Here is a 27,479-nt window from a genome sequence, read left to right as displayed (position 1 = left end):
TCATTCACCGCTGGTGAAAGGCTGAATTTATGGACGGTTTACATCCTGTTAAACTCTACAGCATTCACACAATGTTACCTCCTGCTGCACTACCCTGACCATACCTCTCACAAAGACAGCACTTTCACTGGAGAGGAGCATAGTACAAGATGGACAGAGGAGAGACTTCAGCACCATTTTTAAACTATTAAGTATTTTACTCTCATTGTACGCTGTTACAACAATGCTTGAAGTTTCTGATCTGCAGCACAACCTCTCCCAACACTACTCTAGCATCACCTATGATCATTGGGAATCACTTCCCAATGAACAGTATATACTCTGAGAACCTTACTGACTCTGTCCTGAGGGTTGTGTGGACAATAATTAAAAATCAAAACCACAAGAAAATTGCTGAACAGATCCTCCAGAGAATTACGGGTGAACAAAAGCTGGGGATATGTGAACTGGAAAATTAGTTCTCACAGGACTGAGTTTTCTTGATGTTTTTTAAGCTTTTAACTCTTCTGTACAAGAACAGATGTACAAACAGGATGCAATTCTTGTTCTATCTGTGTACAAACAACCGGAATACATACACAGACTCAAAGGGTTGTCTTCAATTTATTTAGTAACATAAGCAATTTTCCAAAACTGCATAAACTGAAGTTTCCTTTGCAAATTGCTTAAAAAGAAAGTTATGCAGAAAAGCCAGAAAGTAGAAATAGTACTTGGGGAAATTCAGGAAGCATGGAAATTACTAAGGGGAACACAAATTTCAGACAAACAAACAAACAAGCAGAGGGAAGTTATAAATGTCTGTACCAGTGAAGGGAGACACTTTACAGATAACTCAAGTGCCGGATGACTGTGACTGGGGATGTGCAGAAGAATTACACTTAGTTTTTCAAGGCTTTTTACTGGAAAATTTCTTAGGCTTTATTATATGCACCGTTCCCTTCGTAATTATTACACTTACTTCTACCACTAATAATGCGCATAAATCTACTGTTTGTCATGTTCATAAAGCACTTAATAAACCTCCTTTGAAGGAAGGAAATCGTACTGCTTGGAAATTCACTAACTTGGAAAGAGAGGCAAAAAGAAGCTATTCTTAGCATATACACATCACTCCTAGTTCTCTGACATATCAGCAGTGGTTCGACCAGAGTTGATGTGAGAGTAAATGCATATGGCCCCTGCCCGGGAAGGTATTTGAAGAAACAGAGATGTGCCCTGACAGCTACTTGAAACATAAATACTTTCCAAGCTGAAATCCCAGTAGTGGCCAACCTGTCAATAGCCAACATTACTGTATATCTAGAAAGGCATTCACCACCACTAAAAAAGGGTCGTATTTGGAGCAGACTATATTAGGCACTCTGCACTGTACAGCAGGATTCTGTACAACAGGATCTCAGACAAGGAGTAAAGAAGGTTTACAGGCTGCAATGAGAGCAGATGTTAATGTTCATGTAAATATAACAGCCTTCGTTGGAATATGGTCAGAATGCTGTGACTGTGAGTGGACAAGATACTGGTTTTACATATCATCCAAAAGGCAAGCAATTGGTATTTCTGGAACGGCAAAGAACAACATAAGAAAGCAATGTTACATTTCAGGTTTTTAAAACATTACTTATTGCCTTCAGTATTTAATGCAAAGATTAGCTACCTATCATAATGTGTCAATGGAAACAAAACAGATAAAGTGCAGAGTAAAGTGCAAATCTATACATAAAATTCATTAATCATTCCTCACCTGATCTTCTTCTCCACCACCTTCTTCATCGTATTTCAGAATGTTGTCCCTCACATCATCTTCTGGATCAATCAAGAGCTGCTTTGCCTGACGTTCTTTATCTCGGCGTTTCATCCATACCACGAACATTAAAACTAAAACTACATTGCAAAAAGGGAAGACACAAAACCGTATCTTGATTCTGACGTACAGCCATGGAAAATTGTACAAATTTAACACCAAGATTTAAAAAAAGAAAAAAGCCAAGAAAGATGGCTTTGACTGTTCTGGATGAGGTTTGTTTCCCTCCCCCCACCCCCCCCAAATAAAAAATTTCATAGAAGGCAGCTTAAGCAAGAGATGTTTAAACTCAGGCTACTATACGCAATTTGATTTGGAAATCAATCACATATTCCAGGTCAGAAGTCACAAATCCATTCCACATCTGCAAAATAAACTTGTCATGAAAAGAAGTAAGAAAGACCAAGCTTCATAAACCACTGGGTTTGGAAGGGAATCTCTCCAGTAGGGGCAAGAATTCTACAAGATTATGTTATTTATATTTTTTTCTGCTATGTCCCCAGAATTTATACAGTTTAAGTAATTCTGATGTTTGAACATCACCAAGCTTAGGCCATTTTGGTATACAGCTCAGCAGTCCACGAGAACAGACCATATTGTTGCCTAAGTTTAGATTTATGTTTAGAAGCAAGAGTAATCAAGGTTTAGGAAAACGCAGTGGCATTTAAAGCTATATATTTTTAATCTTTAATCTCAACAATTTCAAGTTATACTGTTTGTTTACAAACTAAAGCTTGTTAAAGAAAACCGAATGAGAAACAAAACAGAATAAATGTGAGTAAACAAATTCCTAATACAATAGGCATTTTTCCAATCACAGCCATCTTCACGGGAAGATATTCCAATGTATCTAGAATGTCAATATATGAAGAGTATCTTAAAGGATTTGATAGTTTCAATAAGATTCTGTTAATTCAATACCTAACATTTTAAGAGTATCCTGTATCAGGAAAATAATTGTACTGTGCTTGTGTACAGCCATGGGCTTAGCTAGGCTCAAATTATTTATTTGTTTATTTATTTATTTACTTATTTATTTATTTTTAGATTACCCCTTTCCATCATTTTGTATGTTCTGGACTGGTGCACAGTATACTCTGAACAGATTAATCCCTTCCTTGTGTTCCACCACAATCAGAAATCAGTTAACCATAATGTGTAGGAGAGCTAGCACCTAATTTACTACACTGGACAGACACTTAGTCATGATGTTTAGTCATTTCCCTTATTGAACGCACTTGACACAAAAATAAAATACTAGCACAGCTTTATGTAATACTTAGACACACATACACATCTCTGTTCCTGCATGGCTGCCTGCTTGTCGGGCCTTATATGAAGGGTTGTGATGTACTACTTTCCAAAACCATCAAATAGCCTACTTACATTAATCTGAAGCGCAATAGTACTAACACCAGACCACTCCTTAAAGGCACTGTTACACGCTGTGGCTGGCGTCAAATCACGCAGTACCAGCAGCACAAGAGAGACTAGATAGATGTCTGGGGGGTAATCACATCTTCAACCTGGTCACTCACTGACGTAATATAACAAGTGCCAATGGGCATAGATGGAAAACCTCTGTCACAAACCCACTGTGGGGCTTGACTGCCATGCAAGTGCTAAATACGATCTGTCTCACAGACTCCTAATCCTTTGCCATCAGAAAGTTTTCATACTTGTCCAAGACATTAAAAACTAAGCAGCAATAATTCTTGGACTTGCGTCTTTAATCACTCCCCTGTCTCTGTCAAGGTACATGGGACTAAAACATAAGATGATACTTGCAAAACAAAAGAGTTAGGATTAAGAAATCTATCTACTCACTGAGCAAGATGATGATACAAAGCAGAATTGCAATGATGGCACCAGTGCCCAGCCCCGCGCCAACGATCCGGTCAACGTCAGTGCAGTCTCCATTTATGTCACATTGGCAAACTTTCACTTTCAGCACGGAAGTGCTAGATGCATGTGGATTTCCAGAATCTGTAATTACTATGGGCACATCGTAGATACCAGCCTCCAGGTACCTGATCCTTAAAGAGAGCTGGGCGTGATCACCTGTGTGTGAAAATAAGGCACTTGTTAAAAAGTAATGTACTGCTCATGTGGGTTTAAAACGGTATTGGCAAAAATGGCTCATCTTTGAGCTCTGTGTTAACTTATTGTTCAACAATACATGACACTCAGGATAACAGACTTCTTTATTACTGTGAACATCTTTTCTTTATTAAAATTTCTTGGTTTTTGGGAAACTTACTAAGCACTAAGGTGCTTTCCTATTCATAGTGACCAAATTCATGTACGTTGCGAAGTAACACCAAAGTAAAATACAGAAAAGCATATGCAATAGTTTTTTTTAAATGATTAAGATTTCTATAATGTTAATTACCACTAATTCGAACAATAGTCCAGTTCCTCTTAATACTAGCAGGTGTGTCAGGCAGCTCAAAGGCAAACGGGCCTGCATTTGGATCTATGTCAGGGTCTACAGCAGTGATGTTAATAGCGTTAGGCTGTAGTGTTTCACAAGTTGTGGCTTCTTTCGGATTCACTTGGGGGGCGTTATCATTGATGTCCAGCAGGTATATCTGAAGTGTGCCAGTTCCGCTCATCGGGGGGATTCCTTAAAAAAAAGAAAATGGTATTGAGCCTGTTTCCAACTGGAAAGTTACTTAATCGAAGCTATACCAACACTTTTCAATTACCACGTACATGTGTTCAGCTCAGTTTTGGGATTCTGTCTTTACCAAGCCAATCTAACACTGTCACTGCTCCTGCTAACACACAAATTCTTATGTAGTCTGTCCTCAGAAAAACTGCCCTACTTAGCAAAAATCAGCAAATAACTGCAGATCCCCAGATCAGGGACTCAACTGCTTTAATGACTAAACAGCCAGTACCTCTCCAGAGACAGTCCACATCAAATGCTTCAGAGAAAAAGGTGCAAAACTGGGATAGTTTATCCTCTGGAGAAATTATTTTATAACTTCGAAGACTTAGGATTACCCTTTACCACAAGTGTGCTATTTAAATTCTTTCTAATACTGACTTTCAGCACGCTACTTCTAGACATTCTTGCTATCCGTATCGAATGTGTGATGCTTCCATAAACCTTGCTAAAGTCACACATTTATGTGAACATGTGGCACCGAATTTCTCAGTATAATTAGCAATGGTTCTCATTCCACCCCCACTCGCCCCACAATCTTCCAGTTCCATTTAATTTTGCTCTCCAGAACAGAGCCAAAAGGATAGAAGTAGTTGATCTAGCTTTGTTATATTGTATCAGTTCGCAAAATTTTACCATTTGTCTTCTCTCCAAGGTAAATAGCCCCAGTGTTTCAGTTTTCCCCTCTAATGAAGAATGTTCCTAACTGCACCTGTCCATCTTTCTGCTATCGGCTATGAACAGTACAGCACTCCAGCTGAACTCAAAGGACTCGTTTGTGAGCAGACTGTTGTCATTAACAAACTGACAATGAAAAGACACTCTTCCCTCCGCACTATTGTAGTCTGAATGTGGAAAAATACAATACCTCTCCCCTCAACACGTTACTCCCCATAAAGTTCACTCATGCTGTGCATACACTCAGCCTACTGCACTCCTGTGCAGGTTTTTTCAGTTTTCTGTAAACCTGACTAATGTAACTAAGCCAGTGCCTTTCTCCAAACTCATAGAATTATTTTTCAGCCTATTTCCAGAGTAGCTGGCAAATATACAAAGTCTGATACTAATACAGATTTCCTCTCGGATGTATTCTAAGCATATCTTGTTTTCTGCCCTGGTAAAATTGAATGCCATTCAACCACACAGAAGAAAGCTTTTTGAAAACATATACAATGTTGATACATACCATTATCAGAAGCAAGAAACGTTGCATTATACATATTGTTTTGCACATATATTGACTCTCTGTCCAAAACAGCTGTAGTAGTTATTTGTCCACTAACAGGGTCAATTTTCAGCCAGTTTGCAGGATCCGAAAGTTTCGAGTACCTGTGTATTTGATCACAAGACATGTTATTTATCTGCCAACATAAATATTGACAACAAAGACAATAGTAGTATTTTAATTTGTATTCTGAACACATTTTTGGAATTTGTAGACAATATTTCACAAAATTCCATTTATTAAGCCTTGTCGCTAAAATTCTTGAAAAGACATATTAAAACCAGTCCTACATTTAGATCATTGAAATGCCCTTCCATGTAAGTTATCATGTAAGTGGAGTAAATCATACAATTACCGTAAACTATACAACATTCATATTCAGACTCAATTAAAGTATTTCATTAAGGATCCCTCTGGCTTGTTCTATACTTACAGAGCTGTTCATGCTAACTTTTACCTTATCAGAGCGCTGAGAGCAGGAGAGACGTAACAATGCATAAAGAGTGCTAGAGTAGCACTAACTTGTGTTATTCTAGGGCTTCCACTATCACTTAGAGCTAATCTTTAGAGGCCCTGGTTTTACTGCATGGTTCTCATCTTAATTTGAAAGAGGAGTGTCTTTCAAAATCATCCTTCTATCTGATAAATTTTGCCCTTTGACATTAATCAAGTGCAAGCTATCTTAGGTAATTAAAAATGCATATATCCTTAAGTCCTCATGCTATCATGTTCTGTGATGGTTATGTCCAGAAATGAGTAAAATATCAGCAACAGCTAACCAAAATTAAGAGAAAATAAAATTGTAGGAACCTTGATTTTGAACGGAAGGACAGAATGTAAGTTCTGGAGTTTCCTCCACATGAGCTAAAAAAGCCTTTGGATAAGCTAGGAACCTGAGTCCTGGCCCAAGGCTAGTCGCTGTGCCTTAGCTTTGCAGTCAGTGACCATGTTTTAAATGAGGTATGCGAAAGTATGCTTTAAGATTTCCATGTTTTATCCTCTTCACTTTTCTCATTTAGCATAATTTTACACATTAGACAAATTATGATCAAATTATGATCATAGCTATCAGTACAAGAGTGCACAGATGGACAACAACAGCACTTTGCATTGCTGGAGAATAAATGAGAAGAAAACCCTTAAGATTTGGTCAACAATCTGATGTGCTTTTGCTCCCGTGTCAAAATTATTGGTTAATTTAAATTGCAAATTATCTTAGTTCACACAAGCATGTGTCTACTCTGACTGAATTTGTTGGGATGCCACATATACTTTGACACCGGTGCATAACTTCATTCTACCTTGATAGAGTGGGATTTGGCATTAGAATATGACCCAGTTTACACATCTATGAATGCTGGTCAGGTCACCCTCTCTACAGCCAAAAATCCCTTTAGAGAGAGCTGCATAAAAGCTATAGGAGGTATTGGTATAGCTGTGTGCTATGGTAAATGCAGTCATCTCATATGCAGTCTCTTTGCTCCCCACCCATTCTATAACATGGATATTGCATTCCAATTGTTAAATAATTGCAGAATGTTTATATAGACCTTAGAGAGGTTTGCTGCATGTAACGATCTGGATCCTGAGCAGTGAAAGTTGTCAATGTGCTACCAGCAAGTAGCCCTTCTTCTTGACGTACAAGCTTAGGGTTTGGAACAAAATATGGGCTCTCATTCACATCAATGACAGTAATGGACACGGTTGCTGTTGACTGAGGAGGATGCTGAATCCCCTTAGCCAAAGGCACTTGATTTTCCGCAGCTACAGTAAGTACGAACATCCTGTTGGTCTCGAAGTCAATAGGCTGGGAAAAGCAAAGAGCAGGAAGTGTTAACATTTACTCACAATAGTGATGGACATACAATAACATTTTTACTTTAAAACACATTTTTAAACATTACTTGTACTGCTTTTCTCAAAAATGAGCACAGAGCCTAAAGAGAACACAATCAATGTAACACCTCAACACGAGACTGGGTTGGGGTTTTGCTTAGTGGCAGCAGTTTTGAAGTCAGAACAGCTAGAAACCTTGTCATTCTCGGATTTAGCTTACTCTAGTACTGCCATTAGTGGTAACTGAGGAAACAAGTAGTTTCATCAGAAGATGATGTAGAAACTCCCAGCTTTGTGCCAGGCGCTCACGTGAGCAGATGCGCCTCCTGAGGAGCTCTCCTGGGGAGAGAAACCTGCCTCTCTCTATTACGAGGACGAAGGTTTCCTTCAAACAAGATCATGACCATACCTAGCCCCATAGATCAGAGATTCCCATGCCCTTAGAGTTTTGCTAGAAAGACTGTGTAATCCCAGCTAATCCCACTGCTGGTATACCTACAGCTCCCATCTTCACAGTCCAGACAACCTTCAGTTTGGGGACTTCATCACTGAGCCAGAAGTCCAATTTAAGGAGGAGTAAAAACAGTTTGAGGCTAGAGTTCCTCTGTCGTGTTGCACAGGGATGAAGCATTTCCCGAGACCTGATTCTCCTTAGTACTATGCACTGTACTACTCGCACTGATTCTAGAGTTGAAGGAACCCTGTACCTTACAGGAGCTGTTGGCATGTGACAGTATGAAGTCAGTGACAAGAGACAATCCAATCTTCATTATAGGTTGACAGATCAACTCATTGCACTGCCAATAAAAACTATAGGCAGGCTTCCAACTCTTCCAATGTCTGGGTGCTTAAAGGAGTGTTGCCGGCCAGACTGCAGAACTGCCATTTACCACCTCAGGCTGATTTTCCTATGCTGTTTAAGAGCCTCTGATTTCAGATGGTATAGCTGGCCCCCTTCTGAAGAGGCCCATTGTTCCCTTGCATTTGCAGGAAAAAGTTCCTCTTCCAATGAGGCTCCCTCATGCTACTACTGTTGTTAAACCAGGTCAGATGTAGCAAAGCACTGAGATACTCTGGCAGTAGAGGGGATAGAATTTTTTAAAAATAAATTTCTAAGTGAGCAAAGCTATATCAAACAGGTTAGAGATCTGGAATCTCAGGCTTGCTTCTCTTTATACTACTTCAGTTTAATCTGAGCGCTTTTTAAATTCACTTTTCCAGACATTTCTAGTTTGATACCATTCCTAGATCTGAAAAAGATGCTTATATGCCTAATTACAAAGCCCAGACACTCACATTAATTCTGCAATATAACAATTGCTACCTCTGGGGAAGCGCTGTTATAAAAAAGACAGTTCTTAAAGGAAAAAAAAACCCTAGTGTGAATTACCACTATAGCTGTACAAAAATTGTATCTTTTTCCCACCTAGATACTGAGAAGATTTAAAAAAAAAAAAAAAAAAAAAAAAAAGGAGGAAAAGAAGTGGGGGGAAAGTGAATGTTTTAATTTCCAAATGGGAACATTGGCATCTCACACTTGACTTTGTAAGTGGATCAGCAAGAACCAGAACAGGCCAACTCAGAAATGAGACACTTATCAGAGGGCCATGAGGAAAGGTGGCTACTGCTTGGCAGGTTAATTATAGAACGACATTGTTATTATCACTTGAAATAAGTCACCCCTCAACACAGAGCTGTGTTGGCTACAGAATGAAGATAGACAGGTTATTCCATAAAAGGTATTTAAATGAGGTCTTAAAAATAGCCAGTCTTTAAAAGCCTCTTGTAGAAGTAGCCTCCCACCTATCATTTTTTCCTCTCTGATTGTGCCTTGACTGCCTATATCTGTTCCTTATTGGGAATATGTTGACATAAAACCCGCAAACAACAAGCGTGACTACTAATGAAGCCCAGGAGGTAGGAAGCTGTTCCTTTACACTAGCAACAAAAACTAAGCAAATGCTTTTTCACAGACTAATTCCTACCTTTTGGCAAATAAAGCTTCAAAATTTGTCATTTTCAACAATCTAGCCTGGTTTTTAAAACTGATCAGTTGGAATACTACTGATAGCGTAAGCAAGGAAACGCTCCAAGAAACTGATGGCTTACTTCCACGAGACAGACGGTGCCCATCCATTTTACTTTCCAGACTCGTGCTGGCCTCAGGAGTTCATATTTTCCCTTTTCACACTTCTTCCATCTCTGCTTAATTCTCTGAAGCGCAAGCAGCTCTTACCTTCACAACAGTCACCAGCCCATCGTTGCTATTGGGATCGGTCAGGATGGCAAATCGACCTGTTGGGTCTCCTCCGGTCATTCGGTACATCGCATTCCACGCAGGCGTGTGGGGCTGATCTTTATCCGTTACCGTCAGATTCGCTACGATCACATCCACCCTGTTTTCCGGTACTTCCCCGTAGAACTGCAAAAAACAAGAAAGCATTTTACCTCAGCTGCAGAAGCACACAAGACCCACGCCATACTGAACATTCATCAATGTTAGGGAGTGCACCTCTCTTCACTGGAGCTCTGACAATTTATGTAATGAAGTTCACCTGAGGCCACCCAGAAAACTGATGGTTTGATTCCCTTGTCTTGTCAGCTTTTGCCTTTTGGCCTAAGCATAATACCGTATCTAAGGGATATATGTTCTGCACGTATTTCAATTCTGCCTGCCAGTACACTATTTAATAAGTAATAAATATTTACTGTCTGTGAATATAACAAGAAAAGCGGGAAAGGGTTATAAATACGCACATCCTTCAGTTACTCCCACCCTGTACTTACAGTCATGGCGGTGAACTCTGGAGGATTGTCATTGACATCTGTCACAGCGATGACAGCAGTTGCTGTGTTTGAAAGACCGTATGTTGGGTTTCCTTCCATGTCCGTAGCTTGAATTATTAACGTATATTGTTGTACTTTCTGAAACACAAAATGACATCAACGTAAGTTTTAAACAAAACTAACATTACCATAGGACAGCAGGTATTTCCAAAATTGCACGTCGCTAAGCAATGGAGCCCATCTCACCGTTTATTCTAGTTAGTGCCACCTGAAATGACAGGAGCAAAGTTTGTGCCACAGGAATACAGCACTGGGTTGAATCTCACCACTGAACTACCGCTTGATTTTCTTGAAATATCACTGAGACAAGAGCAGACTGCCTGCCTCCTACTCTCAAAATCAAAACCACTTTATACAGTTAATGCTACTATCACAGATTTAACAACGCTCTTCAAATGGGAAAAAAACAAGAGCGCAGTTTATACTAAAACACCGTAAGTCCTCAAAAGCATTTAAGAGAACTGAGCCAAGGTAGGTTTGTTGGCCAAACGGCCACAACTGCCAAGGTTTTGCCTCAGCCAAGTCCAAGTATAAAACCACTGTTGCAACGTCTTGCGATCGCTATGGAAACCGAAGATGTCAAGGCTAACAGAGACTAGTAAGGGCACTGGGAGAAAGGGGGAGGGAACAACCACACGGGCTATTTCCATAAATGTCAAACACCCTGGCCGAAGATGGCCGCCACCTCCTCCTCCTCCCCCCGCGCCCCCCCCGCCACGCGTGCCCTCAGTACCGGCCCTCCCTCCGAGGCAGGCGGCCCTGCCAGGCGGGCGCCCCCCCCTCCCCTCAGGGCTGGAGCGGGGCCAGGGCTCCCGCAAGCACAAGAAGCGCCCAACCGAGACCTGACCTCAAACTGGTTAGATGTTTAAAACAAAGTCGAAAAGGTTGTGCTAAAAAAAAAAAAAATTAGAAAGGTGTTTTTTGAGAAGAGTTGCTGAGAAGTTGATCTTAACTCATCAACGGTTTCCACCGTGAAATGCAAATATTGTGTATGCTTTTTCATTTGCCAGTTCAGTTTCCCAGTTCGGAGACAGCTAGGTGTTATCATTCAGCTCTTTCCAAAAGAAAACGCACAAACATAAGAAGCTGCTATTACTTTGAAATATCACTTTCATGAATGGTTTACTACCACTGGCAAAAAACCTTCTGGCAAAATAAAAATACTTAAAGCAAAGCACAGTTTTTCCACTCGGTACCTTATTTTCTCCCACTACTTAAAGACTGGGGTATATGACAGATGACGTCTCATGGTAACTGTTTACCAAAAGGGACTATGGATATTGATACAAAAAATAAGCAAGGACAATTCCACTAACAATGTCTAACTTTCTTGCCAATTTTGGCCAGACACTATGACAGACATTAGAGACTTAATGCTTATGCACACTTCCAAGCAGCAAATATGAGCCATTGAATAAAAAACAGTTTTTAAAATAAGCTGTGTGAATCTTTATCTCCCACTGAATATAATTTATGCTCACGTCCTCTTTCACAAAGGAACCCTTACAACACACCTCAAATGTGTATTACTGCACATGCATCCCACGGTTCTTTAAAAAAGCAAGACTAATATTATTTACACAGAAATGCAAGATACAGGTTTAATAATGCATAAATATGTATACGAATTCTGGCTTGGAAAATATACTTGCAAAGTGACCTTCAAAAGGCTTAAATAAACATCCTAAAGGTTTCCTTCAGGACACCAAAAGAAGCAGTCACAAGGGAATCGAAGAAATACTTTTACCGCTTTCATCCAGGGAAAAAAATATACTTTACTTATTGTGAAGCAATAAAATCTAGAGCAGTATCGAAGCAAATCTCGCAGCCAGATGACTCTCTGTTATTGAAACAGCAGGTGCTTCTGATTCATCTGGGTCTTAACACATTGATCCCAAGAAGCAAATTTCATTAAGGAAACTCAATTATTATTACACGGAGACTCAACTTCTGTACAATCTCCTTATTTAATTCCAACAGAAGCAGCACACTAGAAACTGCCCCAAAAAGTTTCCCAAAAGACAGTGTATGCCTTTTTGTTTGTTTTCCCCCTCTTCCAGCGCTCACATACAGAAGATCAACTGCTGGGAATGAAATTTCAGAAATCAACAAGTGCACAATTTTCCAAGCGTGGGGAAATGGGGGGAGGTGGCTCTCCTCTCAACTGCGGGTTGAGAAGGAGCCAGGAATAAGCCGTGGAGCACGTGTCAGCAGCCTGCACGGAGACTCTGCAGCAACACATCCGAAAAAGAACTGGCAGCTTCAAGAAAGAACGCAGACCTCATCAGGTCACATCTTTCCACTTCAACACAGGCCAAATAAAAGAGCACTTCACTGAATTAACCTCACGTGAGGCAGGAATGTCAGTGTGTAAATTTAAGTACCCTGCCTGACTTCTTCGGCACCTCCAGCAGTAAGGCAGATGTTTTAATGCTGAAGTGAATTCCACAGCAATTGCAGAAGAAATAAGAACAGCTGGATCTCATGAAAGAGCATCTTTTGGGATAGCAAGTGAAAGACTTCTGCCTTTAGCCGAGTCCCCTACCTAAGCAACTCTCCTCCTGTGCATGTTAGCATAGATAATGCATTGTGCATGTTAACCTAAAATACTAGCAGATGAGGAATGCTATCAGAGGAACTACTCTTTTCTTTTTTTTTTTTAATGCCTACAACACTTATGCTGCCATAAATAATGAGTCACATAATTTAAGAATTTAAATTGTGTCTAGTATTTTATGAATCTAATTAGAGCTTTACAAAGAGTCAAGAAAAGGGCAGAATGGAGAAGTGGGCCCAGCTGAGGTTCCTGGACAACAAGGAACCTGGTGCAACAAGGCACTCCCCAGCCCACTGTCAGAAGACCTGCTCGATTCAGATCTGGCTTTCTAGACTCCTGGTCGTTTTAATTTAATTGTCTTCCACAAAATGACTCAGGAAATGAAGGAAGCAGAGCAATGGCTTGGGAAGGAAACCATTTTATCTCATATTAGTCTAATTTAATATTTGAATGATTTAACATTAATCATTAATATTCAACATGTGCAAGAAATGTTTATAAATACTCATTTGGGTATCAGTACAGTGATCCATCAGGAAAACTGATGGCAAATGACAAGGCTTTTCCAACTGTTAATGCAAGGGCCTAAGCTCCACAGACAGCTGATTTCTTCCAAGTTAAATCACTCCGGTACAGCTAGTCACTAAGTAATAAAACTCAGAGTTATCACTATGTCCTTCTGAAAGTTCACCTGTCAAAGATGACCAGGGGCTTTTAAAAACAAGAGCAAAACTGCCCATCATTCTTTTAATTTAATAGGGCAATACTGTAAAGTTCAGGATTTTCCTTTCTGAAGTCCATCCTCTTCAAAACCAACTTAAATAGAATGAATGTTAATAAAACTTTAGAAATTAATATCTAACAGTCTGTTTAGCTTTTCAAATCTTCTGATTGCCCCTTTCAAACTGAAATGCATCACAATATTAGTAGCCAACCCAGAGCATCAGGAAGTACTTTTGTTCTCCATTTTAAATAAGTATAAGCAAACAGCTAAAAGCTGAACAGCAAATCCAGTTTAAAAAAACCTTCAGATTTAATGAGCTAAAATAAGGTTAGTAAAACAGAAGTTGAAACAAGATGTGTTGAAATAAGATTTGTTTGGATTTTATAGTTTGTTTATAAAATAATGCTTATCTCTCTTCTGAAGTTTTCAAGTGGTTCAAAAGCACAATTAGTCCATGCGACAGATCTGGAGTTGGGAGGGAAATATTTTTATTCCCACCTCACAGATGGGTGAACCAGAGCAGAAGATCTGGCACCCTCCTTCTCCAGTGGTGGGCACAGTGAAGAACTGGGACTTGCCCAGCATGTAGCCTGGAATTACTGACAGTCAGATTTTTTTTTTTTTTTTTTAAAAAAAAAGGTTTTGAATGTGTGTCCAGGTCTTGAGACAAGTCTCTATCTATGCAGTTTCTAGTACCAACTGTTTTATTTCTTAGAAATGTGCTTTTCAAATTTTAGAATCGGTAATATTTTTCCTGGTTTATTTTAATAAGCAAATTACTGCAAATTCAGCAACACAGCATCCAGAAGATTTCAAGTATTTACCACCTCTCTGTGAAGAGCAAGAAAGAGGACAGAGGGAGGACAGAAGCTCTCCTGGAGCTTCTAAAATAAATAAAATGTATAGCCAATTCCATTTTCCATCTGCTCTTTGCCTACGGAACTCAGCAATAGAAAAGGGCTGGAGCTCAGCAACACCTCCCATCTCAGCACCCAGGCCGAGCACCTGAGGTCCTTATCTGCACTGCTCTGCTTTAGTGTGTACCTCTTCCTTAAAAAGCAAACAGGTTTTTGAGACAAGATCCCTTCCACGACCCCATGGAACCAAGAGTGACTACATGTACAGAATGTGTGGGTCCAATTTTCACCCCCATCCTAATTTCCTCTTTTCCAGGGAGAAAGTTCAGACCGGGGAGGGAGAGAAGTATTTGTAAGTTACTATCAAAAAACGTGCTTCTTCACAATATTAAGTACAACCCAGCCTACAGGATTAAGACCTGCCGTACCTCTCTGTCAAGCCCAGCTGCTACGGTAATAATGTCACCAGTCTCGTTGTTGATTGTAAACATGTTTGGAGAGGGGCTGCTTGGGGCCTGTGACAAGATTCTGTATCTCAGCATCCCATTCTGTGCATTGGGATCATCAGCATCGATGGCAGTAACAGTCATCACGTAGGTTCCTAGCAGCAGGATAAATAATTGATGTTATATAAACAGTTTACTCAGATTACACAAGATCACTTACAAGCAATGGTCAAACCATGTATTTCTTTTGGTAAACTCTGCACATTCCTTCTCTTACTTAAAACAAACTCGTTAAACCCAAGACTCACCAACAGAGTAATTAAAATACAGAAGAGGAGATAAAAATACTTTGTGTTTATAAAATATCAGATTTACTTAGAACTGAAGAAGCTCCATAAACAATGAAATCCTACAATTCTGCCATAAATAACATTTCTGTAACAACAGAGCTCCTCACGTTCAGATAAAACCATTATTAATTGGGCCAAAGGAAATATACTTAATTTTCAGAATTGGTGCACATACTGGTAGTGATTGAAAATCAATGTAAATAATACTCTTTCAAAGGTCTTTGAGACGCATGTTCTTTTCATCTCAAATGCCAAGTCAACACTGCAAAGCGAGAAAATACATTTCTTGTGCTAACCTTCCTAAAAAATTCATTTTGCACTACTGACAAATTAAGAAAGTGGTTTCAGCCATAGTGCAAACTTTAGTCTGAGCTGATTAGAATTTTAATGAGATGTGAACAACATTTAGGATTTTCTCGAGAATTCAAATGAAACTGATTTCAAATCCCAGTATTTCCAAAGCCTCTGAGATTCAGAGCTAGAACTGGATCTGCTGGTATTTCGGAAGTCTCTTATACCCTGAGCTGTCAACTAAATGAACGTCAATGGCTATCATGAACATAACTGTAAGAACTGTGACACTATAAATAGGATTTTCAAAAACAGAAACTTAAAAGTCATATCCTTAAGACTTCTCTGTTTTAGTTTATGTACATAATACTTTCTTCTTTTGGAAATTAATCCTAGCATGCTAAAAAGTGAATTAAAGATAAGGTGAAATAATAAGACAGTATCTGAGATTTTGCTCATCACACTAATAAGACACCTTTGAAAGTGTTACAAGGCCTGAAGGCACTCCCTTCATCACCTTCAAAATGTTACTGCATACCCTTTGAAAGCCCATGTATTACCTGGCTTTGATCCTTCAGGGACTGTCCCATTCCAAACTTGGTGTAAGAATTCAGGTCTGTTGTCATTCATATCAATGACATTAATAACAATGTCAATAGGATTTTCCACCTGGTTTCCGTTTACATCCACTGCGTGTGCTCTCAGCTGCAAAAATCATTAAAAGGATTATAATTTGCACAATATACAGGCACAAATAGATACAATAATGGTGGCAGGAAGTTTCAGGGCAGACATTTTTAGCTCAATGTACTTTGTTATTTGCCACTGCTCCCTCATATCGACCGTTTGAGTTTTCAGGTTGCTAATGGAACTGCTGTTCAGACTTCTAAACTATTCTAAGCTGCAAATTTACTTCTTTGATTTGCTGAAAATGATTTTGAATCATGTAATTTCGATTAATACCAATGCCTACTGTCATATATGAATCTGTTTTTAATAATGACCGTTAGAAAACGGACTCTGGAAATATGCAGATTTATATCAAACAGATAGCAACTTATTAACAATCCATAGGCAATGAACACTGGCATCACTTTCAAAAATTCTTTACTGATATTTGGATATTGAATAGACATGAATGCATAAGAAAAGCATATAGAATATATTTGTGTTACCTGGAACACCAAGGTAAGGTTTGCGATAAATCATTGTCAGTAAACACACTGAAATTCCAGGCTAAAATTAAGCTAAAGTTTATGGAGTGAGTTTCAAAGATACTGAGACACTTAAATTTAATGCCCTGATGTCAAAAAGGACTGAGTAACTACCTTTGACAGTCAGGTTTACCTAAATCATCTTAAATTGGACAGCCAAAAAAAAAAAAAGGAACACAGTACTTTCTGAAAATTTAAACCTATGTATCCAGGCCAGCGCCTGGCAACTGCTAGGCAGAAAAGCAACCTTCTCCTATAGCAGTCCTGCTGAAGCCCATTATATATACACACACACACATACATATGTATCTTCGGGCTACAAACCTACTAGAAAGGAACAAGAGGGCATTATGAACTCACCACTCTGGAAATGACTCATATAAATGTAAATTCCTAAGTCAGTAAATCTTGAATTGCCAATGCCAAATTCTCAGTAAAAATCTTATGGATGCCAGAGCTGTTTTAAGAGCCATTCCCCCCGCCTCCACCCAGATGCCTCCTGCTGCCTCCTCCGTTCAGGAGTAGCGCTCGAAGGGCTTCCCAGAGCGTGAGGCAAGGAGTGTTTTAATCCACAACATGCTGGAAACTCTCTCTAGGAGCTGAGCGACTTCTGTAACCATTTTAGGATGGTCTCTCAAAAGTCGAGACAACTTTAGGTCACAGCCTGGTCTCTCCCCTTCCTTCAAACTTTTCTTTTCCACCAATACTGGAATCCGTGGTCTACTTTGTCAATTCCTTTAGAGCAAAGAATATAATTTTCATAAGTTGACAGACCTAATTTACAATTCCCTTAAAATGCTTAGATTTGCCCCGAAAATGAAAATTGGTAGGTTATTCTTCCCATCCATTTCTCAAATCACAGCTGCTGCAATTCTAATAGCAGTCATGTCCTAATTTAAGTTGCTGAATTAAAAGTAAACTTTTGAAAAATATACAATACAGTGGAGACTGTGATCAATGGTCTGTATTTGAAATATAACCTACAGTATCCATATTTCAATCTTTTAAAATTACTTTATCTAAATACATTTAATCACTGTTTACATATGTTGATGTATTTAAGCTGCTTAAACATAGTAAGAGTTATCCTTAGTAAGTACAATAAATACAAATCTGCTACAAACTCTTCAAATCATATCTCTCAGAAAACGAAATGCTGGCTGCTCAAGTCATGTTTGCAGCAGATGTTAATCTTCCATTTGACAATCTAATTTATGGTGAATTAAACTCTTACATGAAAAGAAGCAATTTGCTCCCGGTCTAAAGGCTTTGTCACAGACAGCTGTCCTGAGATGGGGTTGATGATGAAGATGCCTGTTGGAGGTTGGTCAGCTCCTGGGCCAGTCACACTGTACCGTAGCGAGAGGCTTTTATCACGATCGGACCTAATCTACGTGTCAAAAAAGATAATGTTTACATTAGCTATGAACAACCAGTGGATGGGACTGCTACTGAGACAAGCAGCAGCTCTTTTTTCTTTTTTTTTTCCACCTTTAAGCTAAACTTGTAAAAATAATTATTCTGGAAATGATATGAAGTTAGTATAGAGCTTAAGGTTTTCAACTGCACTCTTTGTCAGAAAGCTGGCCAATGAATTTTCAGGAACATAAAAATATTCCTGTGTATTTCTCATAATAGGATGAATTTTATTAAACCAAAACAAATCAATATTCTTACCTTAAACAGAATTGTTTAGATCCTAGAGAAAACATATACTATCAAAAAACTACACAAGAAATAAAAAGTCTGTTTTGTTTTTTTCCCATCCTCCTGTATCTTCCCAGACTAAAGCAAAGACTCTCTTCCGCTACTGACAGTAGCCCTTTAGAAACTTGCTGTTTTTGTTTAAAGACTGAACTTTGGTCTCATCTTCCAAGGAAAAAATTAAAGGTCAGTGCATTTGTGAGGAGCAGGTGAATCACCAGCACGCACATCAACAAAGCAGAGCAGAACTATATCCTATCAACTTGGGCTAATGCTCTACCAAGTTCCAACAAATCCTCGTAGAAGTTGATCATGACCAACCAGTGCCATGGTTGGAAGCCCTCTCCTGTGCTGGACTCCTGGCAACGGCCACGTCTGTGCTGCAGAGTCCTATGGAGCAGATAGCGTCCTCACACTGTCACATCCCGTTTCCTCCTGCCTCCTGGTGCACTCTTCCTCCTGCTCACTCCCTTCCCCAGGTGGAAAACTCCAGTGCGGAAGACTGGAGAAGTCCTGAACTGGCAGAGATCCTCCTTAACCACTTAAGGAAGTTACCACAGCACTTAGCACCCGAACCAAGGCCACCTTCCATCAGTACAGGAGCATAGGGACAACTTAAAAAAACCTAGTAAATGCAGCCCAGCCCAATATGCACAGAGGCAGCAACATAAACCAGCCCAAAAGACTCTGAGAAACATTTGGACTACAAACAAGACATCATTCACACAAAATCTCTTCAAGAGCTCTCCGAGGGACACTGAAACCACATTTCTATTAACTTCCTTACCCTAACTAATTCTTGAGGAAAAGGTCCTCTGGAATTTTCTGGTAGGTTGATTGGAGGAATAACCCAGTCTCTCTTCTGCCTCTTCAGAGGGCTGCTGTACTTGTATTGTTGCCATGGAAATACGATGTCTTCAATTTTCTTTTGGTCCTTTCCCAGGTACAAGATAAAATTAAGCACATGTTAGAAGGAGAATTACTAGTAGACATTATAAAATAACTCAGATACAATTACATAATTGACTGAAAGGCTGTCTTTCCTCTGTGTTCATTGAACTGTTTTACTTGCATTCACAGTGCAGGATGAAAATAACCAATATTATTTACAACTGCACTGCAAAATTCTGAAGAACTCATTTTCTTTTTTCCTTATTCAAGTTGGAGGAGAAACAGAATTATAAACCATTTATAACATGGCACTACTGTGTAAACTATTCTGCACTTTCTGAAAAGTAGTTAATATTTTGCAGAATTTAATAGTATGCCTTTATGTATTTCTCATTAGCCAGAACTTCAGTTCAGGTAATGTGCTACTGTACATTAAATTTAGATCTGTGTGTGCTAAAATATAATTTGAGTTCCAAGAGAAGTTTAATACATACTGGTAAGGAATGTCTCAAATATTTATGACCCTATTAAAACCCATAGAATTAATGCTGTAATTATTTTAAACCTATGTCAGCCATGATGGATGCAGTAGATGACCCACTTTACACATTGGGCATTAATCTCTGCTGGGTGTCAACATTCCCTTCCTATTCCCTTCCTTATCTGCACTCATTTCAGCGTTTAGATGCCAGCACACATACAGCCATGCTAGCTTGCTTAAGGGTGGAGACAGGGCAACAAAAACTTTTTCCAAATCTTTTAAGGGAAAAACTTTTTAAAAAAAATCTAATCAAATATGCCACAGGGTAAAAACAGATGCCCAACTGCAGTCCAGATTCCACTACTCTACATTCTGCTGATGGCAAGGATGCCTGAACTGGAACTTTGGAAAGAACAGGGCATGCCCTAGCATACCTAAGCATCTACTCTTTTACTAGACTTTTACACACAAAATGACAACATTTCCTTTGTTAAAATCCTACCTTAGAAGATTTAAAACAATCATCAACTAAGCAAACAAGAACCTGAGGATTACACAGCTTTGGTCTCCAGTGTGTTCTTGGGAAAAATGTCTCACATAACCACACTGTCTATTTTGACATTATGCTTAAATTTTTAATGCATACCTATTATAGGTATGTTAATCTTGAATAAATTTTGTTCTTTATTTGAAAACTAAGCACTTTATAAGAGAAGGTAAGAAACAGCAGGCAGCAAGTAATGTAACAGAAAAAGGTAGTAGACCTAATACTGTTTTCCTAACGTAAATGCATTGTTATTTGTATATTGCTAGGTTTGATTTTTGTTACAGTACACAGTTTATCCTATGGCAGCTTCCAGCAGAGGGAGACTATCTTCCTTACCAAGTAGTGCTGGAATCATGAATAATTTACAATTGCCATTTGATTATGAAGGGACAAGACAAAGCCAATATTCCCTGCCAGAAATGCTTTCCTACTACTGCTGTAAATCTACGGCTCGCATCTAATAAATGTGACTGATGCATTCTAGCACAAATTTGTTTATTTCGTGGTTATATTTAACCGCTTGAATAAATACTGTAATACTTTCAAGCAATTTAAAATAAAGAAATGACCGTGTCCGACTCAAATTCAGGTATAAATCTCAAGCTATACAAACAAAAGGCTCAAACATAAATGAATCCTATATACTTAAACAGGCATCCCTTTCCATGCCTTAGCAAAGCTACAGAGTAACAGGCTATAAAAACATTCTTCCTGAGGCTTCAGCTTTGCATGCACTAGTTGTCCATTAATAAAATGCCTCATGGAGAGGTACGTTATAGACAGAATCAAATCCCTATTTTTAGGCCTGTTTGCAGAGATACATTTATACAGGCTGCATTTAGTTGTTGTTTTACCTTCTCTGAAGCCCCTGCGAAGGCTGGCTCAGGGGTTAGCTTCACTCTCATTTGCCATTCTTCCTGGGTTTCCTTGTCTTGAGCAGACACGACAAACTCTGTGGGCTCTGCTGAAAGTTGAAAGCTTCGCTCTGCATAGACCACACCATCTTCACCTACTCTGAAATCTTCTGGCTCACTGCTTCCAAAGTGTATTTTTTTGTTTCCATCACAGCTTCGAAACCTCACTGTAAAACAGACACAAAAGGAAGAACAAAAAATGACAAAGCAGCCCACTTGAACTCAGTGTGACATAAAATGCATTAAGAACAAATATTCAAAAGCAGAAAGACTTAACTTGTTGCTGCTATTATCACATGCAATTATGAGTTAAGACTTGTACTTCAGGGGTCAGTCCACATAACAGCAATATCCTTCTGTGGACTGCTAGGCAGAGCTTTTAACCCTAGATAGACTGCCTCCCTCCCAAAAACCCATGCCCCCAGCAAGAATACCATCTCCCTCCACATCCTACGCTACATTTCAGTCGGTTTCCAGTGGAATGGCTGCAGGGATTCGCACCTCAAGCCTCAAAAAGATCCAGTCAAGTCAATTCATTAAAAACACTCAACAAATTTAATTACGCTGCAACCATAATCGCAAACACAACGGTGCTTCCAGTGCCTTCTCCGCCAACAGGGGTGAGGCGGAAACCCAGAAGTCCGTTAAGAGATTAACTTCTGTGCCCAGCTCAGCTGCAATCCAGTTGTATCGTCTCAGGTAGGTCACTTATGAGCTCTGGGCCTGAGTTTCCTCATCCCTCAACTACAAGACGGAGGCAGCAGTAAATACTTACCTCACAGAGAAAAAAATCTAAGTTAAAGACTTCACTTTTTTTTTTTTTTTTAAAAAAAAAAGCTGTTTCATGTACCACACGTCCATTCATCTACTTAGGAGTTACCCATCCTTGTTTAATCCCCCCCCCCTCCTTTTGTCCTATCTGAAAGACGCACATTGGAACAAGAAGTCAGTAAAACTGATTATATAGATAATGGTGTGAAGTGCACAAAACAGAACTGATAACAGGTTGCTGCTTTCTTTACCCAATTGCTTTCACTACCACTTATCTTCTGGGTTACTGCAAATAATAGCAGGTAAAAAATGAAAGTGTGCTTTTATAACCAATGATCATTCTTTAATGTTTCTAAAGCATTATGAAATATTTTGATTGTATGGGCAATAGAAGTGCAAAACGTCATTATGAAGGTTGTGCTGAAATGCACATAGTGAAGATGAAATGAGGCTTTATGCCTCATTTCAGTTATTGGACTTTTTATATTGTGCTAAACCATGCACAAACTATTTAGCTTCAAAACCTAAAGGTCCCTCTCAAGAAAAATCACTACTAAATGTCATGCATCACATGCTTTCTTCTGTAATGCACTGTTTCCAGGAAGGTACTGAGAAGAATCATCATACCTTTTTGTATTTGAACTTCAAGGACCAAGCTGATGTTCAGATGACATATAAAATTTGTTTCCTTACTGCACCCTTTCAGTTATCCAGAATCCACCCTTTGCCCTCTCCTGACAGAAAAGACTGTACAAAATACTTCTTTGAAAGGGTCCATCATGTACAAAAATGAGACAAAGCACAGCACTACTCAAAATAAATGATAAGACATCAACCTTCTTAATACTGATCTTGCTGGTCTGAGCAGGGATACTGTTCTTTCCGGACGGCTCGCAGAGTTTGAAGGTCTCCCTCTGTGAAACGCCAGCCTCACCTTAGGGAGAAGAGCACGCCACGTCCCACAAAGTACTGAGCCCAGGAAGAACAAATCTACCTGGGTAAAAGGCTGAAGCCTCACTGTTAGGGCTCCTCCTGTGGCCCTCCTTGTAGATGTTGCCTCAGGTCTTCCTCATTAGCAGTGAGAGTGCTGCACTGAAATGCTAATACATACTCAGCCTCTTGCGTAAGTTTTCATATATATTACTGCCTAGGCAATCCCTATTGCTTCTCAAGTCCATCCTACCTGCTCCATAAAGTACAACTGACTTCCTTTCCTATGGATCTACAGACTACTGGTCTGCAAGATTTGGAGAAGGTAACAGAACCTCTGGTTTGCTGTTCACATGGGAGGAGAAAATTGACAGGCAGAAGGTGCAGCTCCCAGATGTTGACCATCCCAGTGATCTCCCATTCTTTTCCAACACCGAGCCTCGTGGCTTGAGTCAGCTTACCGTAAGGGTATGCTGAAATGCAACAGCCATCTGAGAAAATGCACAATTCTAAGCCAAGGATATAAAACTACCAGTTAAAATAATTGTCCCAGTACCCAGAAATCATTACCACAGTCCTAATTCTGTAACTCTGATTAGTCAGCCTTCACAGCTGGATATTCTGTATTGTTTAGCACAAAAATAAAGAAGTGTCCAAGAAAAGTTTACTCAAAAGTCACTACATCTAATGATTTAAGAACTTAATGACTGGACTACCAAACAGCGCTGCTCATACTTAGGTTCAGAGGCACAGACCACCCATAGCCCAGGCATGGAGAAAGCTGGGCCTCCTCCAAGCGTCATCTCTGTTCACAAACAAAACTCTCAAATAGAAACAATTCACATTAAGAGACTAAGGAAAAAAACAGCCAGCAATATATCCCATAGCTCTGTGCCTCTGCTGACCTCTCATCTCAGCTACAGCTGCTCTCTAAATCTGCTCTTCAAAAGAGTGTCTTGACCAAAAGGACAAAGAACGAGCCAGATTCACCTCTGGCTCTTCTCAGACTTACTTCTGAAAAGTAGGGAGTGGGAAAGAGAATTAATATTAATCTAAACTTTGATCATTACTGTTCTTCAAAAAGGTGAAATTTAAAATGAGTATTACTGTCATTATGGTCCAAAAGATTAAGATATCACAACAATATTTTATAAAAAAATTATTTCCCAACTATTGCACAGTAACATAATGTATTCATTTTTTATGTATTCAAATTCATAAAGAAGAAGCATTTCTTTCCCCTCACCTTCTTGCATATAGACTCCAAAAAAACCCAAGAAAAAACCACCCTGCTAGCCACTTCATTGATATTCCTCTTCCAGGTGACTGTATATTATGAAATTCAATGAAAATCCTTTTCCTTTGACAGCATCCTGGTAAAAATGTATAAAGTTGTCAATGCTTTGTGAGAATTATTCTCTCTTTGCAAGGAGCACACATTAACAAATTATACTCAAGTATAACCATCCATAATTAAATTACCTTGACAGAGTACAGGTTATGCAGTAGCTACTCTGCCCGCAACTGCATGGTTATCAGTCTTGTAAATTCGATTTAGATCACTTTGCTTCATTTTTCAGTGTTCAACTGGTATGAACAAAGAGTGATTTCTGACGGTAGGTTTTTAGGCAAAGATTTTTGCAAAAATGCGACAGGAATTTTTTTTTCACTGAGAATAATGACTGTTTATACCAACCATGTTCTTTCTAACAACGATACGGAAGGGAGGCATGCTTTCCATTTTCTGTTGTCAGATCAATCGTGTGGATTCTTTTAATTTTAAAAAGGGTTAACCAGATATACTATACAGCACCTAGTCACTTTATATGCAATAGAAAGAGTAATCAAGTATCTTATTTTACTGCTTTTTAATAAAAACCCATAAATTATCAGATATGAGTATCTCACAATCTGTAAAAACAACTCGTGGATTTTTAAATATTTCTCTTTTGACTATCTTCTGCACCTTCTAAAAAGTATCTGCATATTAAAAAAATTTCTAAGTATATTATTTGCAAGTGCTAGGAAGTATTCAATCATAATCTGAAATATAACTATTTTGGTTTTAAAGAGAATACCTTTGGTCCTATCAGAACAATAATACGCACATCAGGTTTGACGCATGGGAGTCAATGCACTTAGTTCCCATGCTCAAAATAAGGCCGTGCACGAGGACTTACAAAAACACGGTCTTTAAACAGAAGAAAAATTGTATTTAGTATTAGCATATGATTATTATTAAACGTTACATCCTAAGACAAAGGACCATTAGTATCCTAATTTAGGAGTCTTTTCTTGTCCTAAAACCAAGACAAGTACAATCTATTAAAAAAGAAAAAGAGAGAACCTCTGTGACTACAACATTCTAAAACGAAAATCTACAACGCTGTGGTATTAAAGCAAGCTTTCAAGTTAACACTCTTGCATGGAAGTAATTACAACATATGCATACATGTGTAGTGTACAAAATGTTAAGAACTAAACATGCAAATTCATTTAAAGTGCACTAGAGAGCTGCACCACTCATACTCAGGTCTAACGAGATGAATGATTCATAGTATCTGCAAAATACATGTCTAACCTCATGTACCTTACTAGTAATTTTCAATTACCTAGAATTATTTCTCAGACAATAAAACCCCTTTTTCAAACCAACTCATGTTGGTTTGCACCCTTCGACAACCTGCTTCTGCTCTTTTTATCTTAGGCACATAACACCAGAATTACTTGACCCAAGGACTGAGCATAGAATGATATAATGGGCTGTATTATTAACATCAGTTTTTCGTGGAAAATATTCATGTACAATATAGAATATTAATACAGAATTTTCATTTCTCGCTTTGCTCCCAAGATGGTTGTTTTGAGTTTTCCATCTGGATTTCTGCACTTTGAAAATATCCAGTTCACTTCTAGATAATATCCACATGCATACAAACAAACAAACAAGTGTATTTCCTTCCATAAATTTGCTAGAACAGTATTACTCCTCTTGAATGCTATTCTCAATGCCTAAGCATCAACCTCAAGGCTAAGACTCATTTAGAGGACATTATGGAAATTGCAACAAATTCCAAGTGCTAACAACATATGTACTCCAGCAATACAGTTAAGAGTGTGTATTATAAAATGGAAATGGTATATTTAATCCACTCAGGATCACTCTGCAGCAGGTAAAATAAATAGAATAAGAAAGTAGCTTACATACAACTACTTGTCAAATACCACTTTTACCTTTGACAGAATGAGAAATTATATGGAAACATTCTGCTTAAACTGTCTAGCTATCTGCATACTTAATATCTGAACACTACCTTCCCCAAGAACACTCTGTACTTAACAAGTCTTCCTACTTTTCAGAGAGAGAAACTGTTGAAAACTACACTAAAACATGTAACAAAATCAACTACTTTATAAATTAGTCATTTATTCAGACTGGTTACTTCTGTATCTGTAAGGTGATCTGTTAGTCCTACTAACACAGCACACGTGCTCGTATTTCAGCTCAGGGCTTGTTAAGAGTGGCATGTGAAATGACCATGAGCCATCCTTTACTACAATTATAGATAACCTTCAAGAGAAGTGGGGTTTTGACATCATGGTGGACCGTTATAATCACAAAGAACTGAACTGCATTCTAACTTGCCTTTTCCATTACCAGCATCACATTTAAAGTCGGTCTGATTTTAGAACCTCCTGAGACCAGCTTAAAAACATTATTTAATTGTTGATTTTTTGATACATGGGTGGCATACAGCAGCAAGGAAAATGTCTTCTTCTCACCTGTAAGCTGAGAAAATTAGCTACAGAAATTGCTGATACAAAATAAATATGTAATATAATCAGGTTATTTTAGACAACGGCATTTTCCTACGTGTATAATTCAATTTGTCATTATATCCTTTAGAGATACTCTAGTACACCAGTGTGGTTTCTAGTGGATTCTTCTAGTCTTTTTTCTAATCCCCTTTTCTTTTCTACTTTAACATTCATGCACTGTAGTTTATCCCATACTCCAAACCATCCAGAAAAATCTCAAAGCGCTACTCATTTTGAGCCTTTTTGGAGTAACCAACCTGCGACACTTTAAAAGAAAGCCTGGCTGTCAAAAGGCAGCCGCTTACCACTTTCTGAAAAGCAAGCCTGCTAATTCAGTAACAGCTTCTGAAAACCTCTGCCTCTGTGCTGAGCACTGCGTTCTGTTCTGAGCACCCAGCCCACGCCGAGTAGAAGCCTACTTCAGTGGGTCACATGAAACCAACTCGAGTTTTGCCACTTACTAAGGGCCAAATATGGCCACTTGCTTCTAATTCCTATTTTCCCTTGACTTCACAAGCTTTACAATCTGGTGGCCAAGTGAAAGCCAGGCTATGAAGCTTGCAAGGCGAGGGGGGGGGGGGCAAACCAAAACAGTCACACCAA

The 27,479-nt window shown here is 38.9% G+C and overlaps 1 protein-coding gene across 2 annotated transcripts in view; it reads right to left on the bottom strand.

Annotated features, from left to right (window-relative positions):
* Positions 1-27,479, bottom strand: part of CDH2 (cadherin 2) — a 121,346-nt gene that overhangs the window by 18,733 nt on the left and 75,134 nt on the right. For both annotated transcript variants that reach the window (XM_075141929.1, XM_075141930.1), the window contains exons 3-14: positions 21,297-21,523; positions 19,311-19,457; positions 18,054-18,209; positions 16,166-16,310; positions 14,947-15,119; positions 10,321-10,458; positions 9,770-9,955; positions 7,248-7,504; positions 5,659-5,801; positions 4,194-4,427; positions 3,629-3,862; positions 1,742-1,881 (exon numbers count right to left, since the gene is read on the bottom strand). In XM_075141929.1, coding sequence (XP_074998030.1) covers positions 1,742-1,881; positions 3,629-3,862; positions 4,194-4,427; positions 5,659-5,801; positions 7,248-7,504; positions 9,770-9,955; positions 10,321-10,458; positions 14,947-15,119; positions 16,166-16,310; positions 18,054-18,209; positions 19,311-19,457; positions 21,297-21,523 — 2,180 coding nt within the window. The remainder of the gene's footprint in view (positions 1-1,741; positions 1,882-3,628; positions 3,863-4,193; positions 4,428-5,658; positions 5,802-7,247; positions 7,505-9,769; positions 9,956-10,320; positions 10,459-14,946; positions 15,120-16,165; positions 16,311-18,053; positions 18,210-19,310; positions 19,458-21,296; positions 21,524-27,479) is intronic.

The sequence above is a fragment of the Calonectris borealis genome, chromosome 2 (genome assembly GCF_964195595.1).
Source record: "Calonectris borealis chromosome 2, bCalBor7.hap1.2, whole genome shotgun sequence".
Classification (NCBI taxonomy): Eukaryota; Metazoa; Chordata; class Aves; order Procellariiformes; family Procellariidae; genus Calonectris; species Calonectris borealis.
The sequence above is the reverse complement of the archived record's forward strand: the minus strand, read 5'-3'. Positions and strand labels throughout refer to the sequence as shown.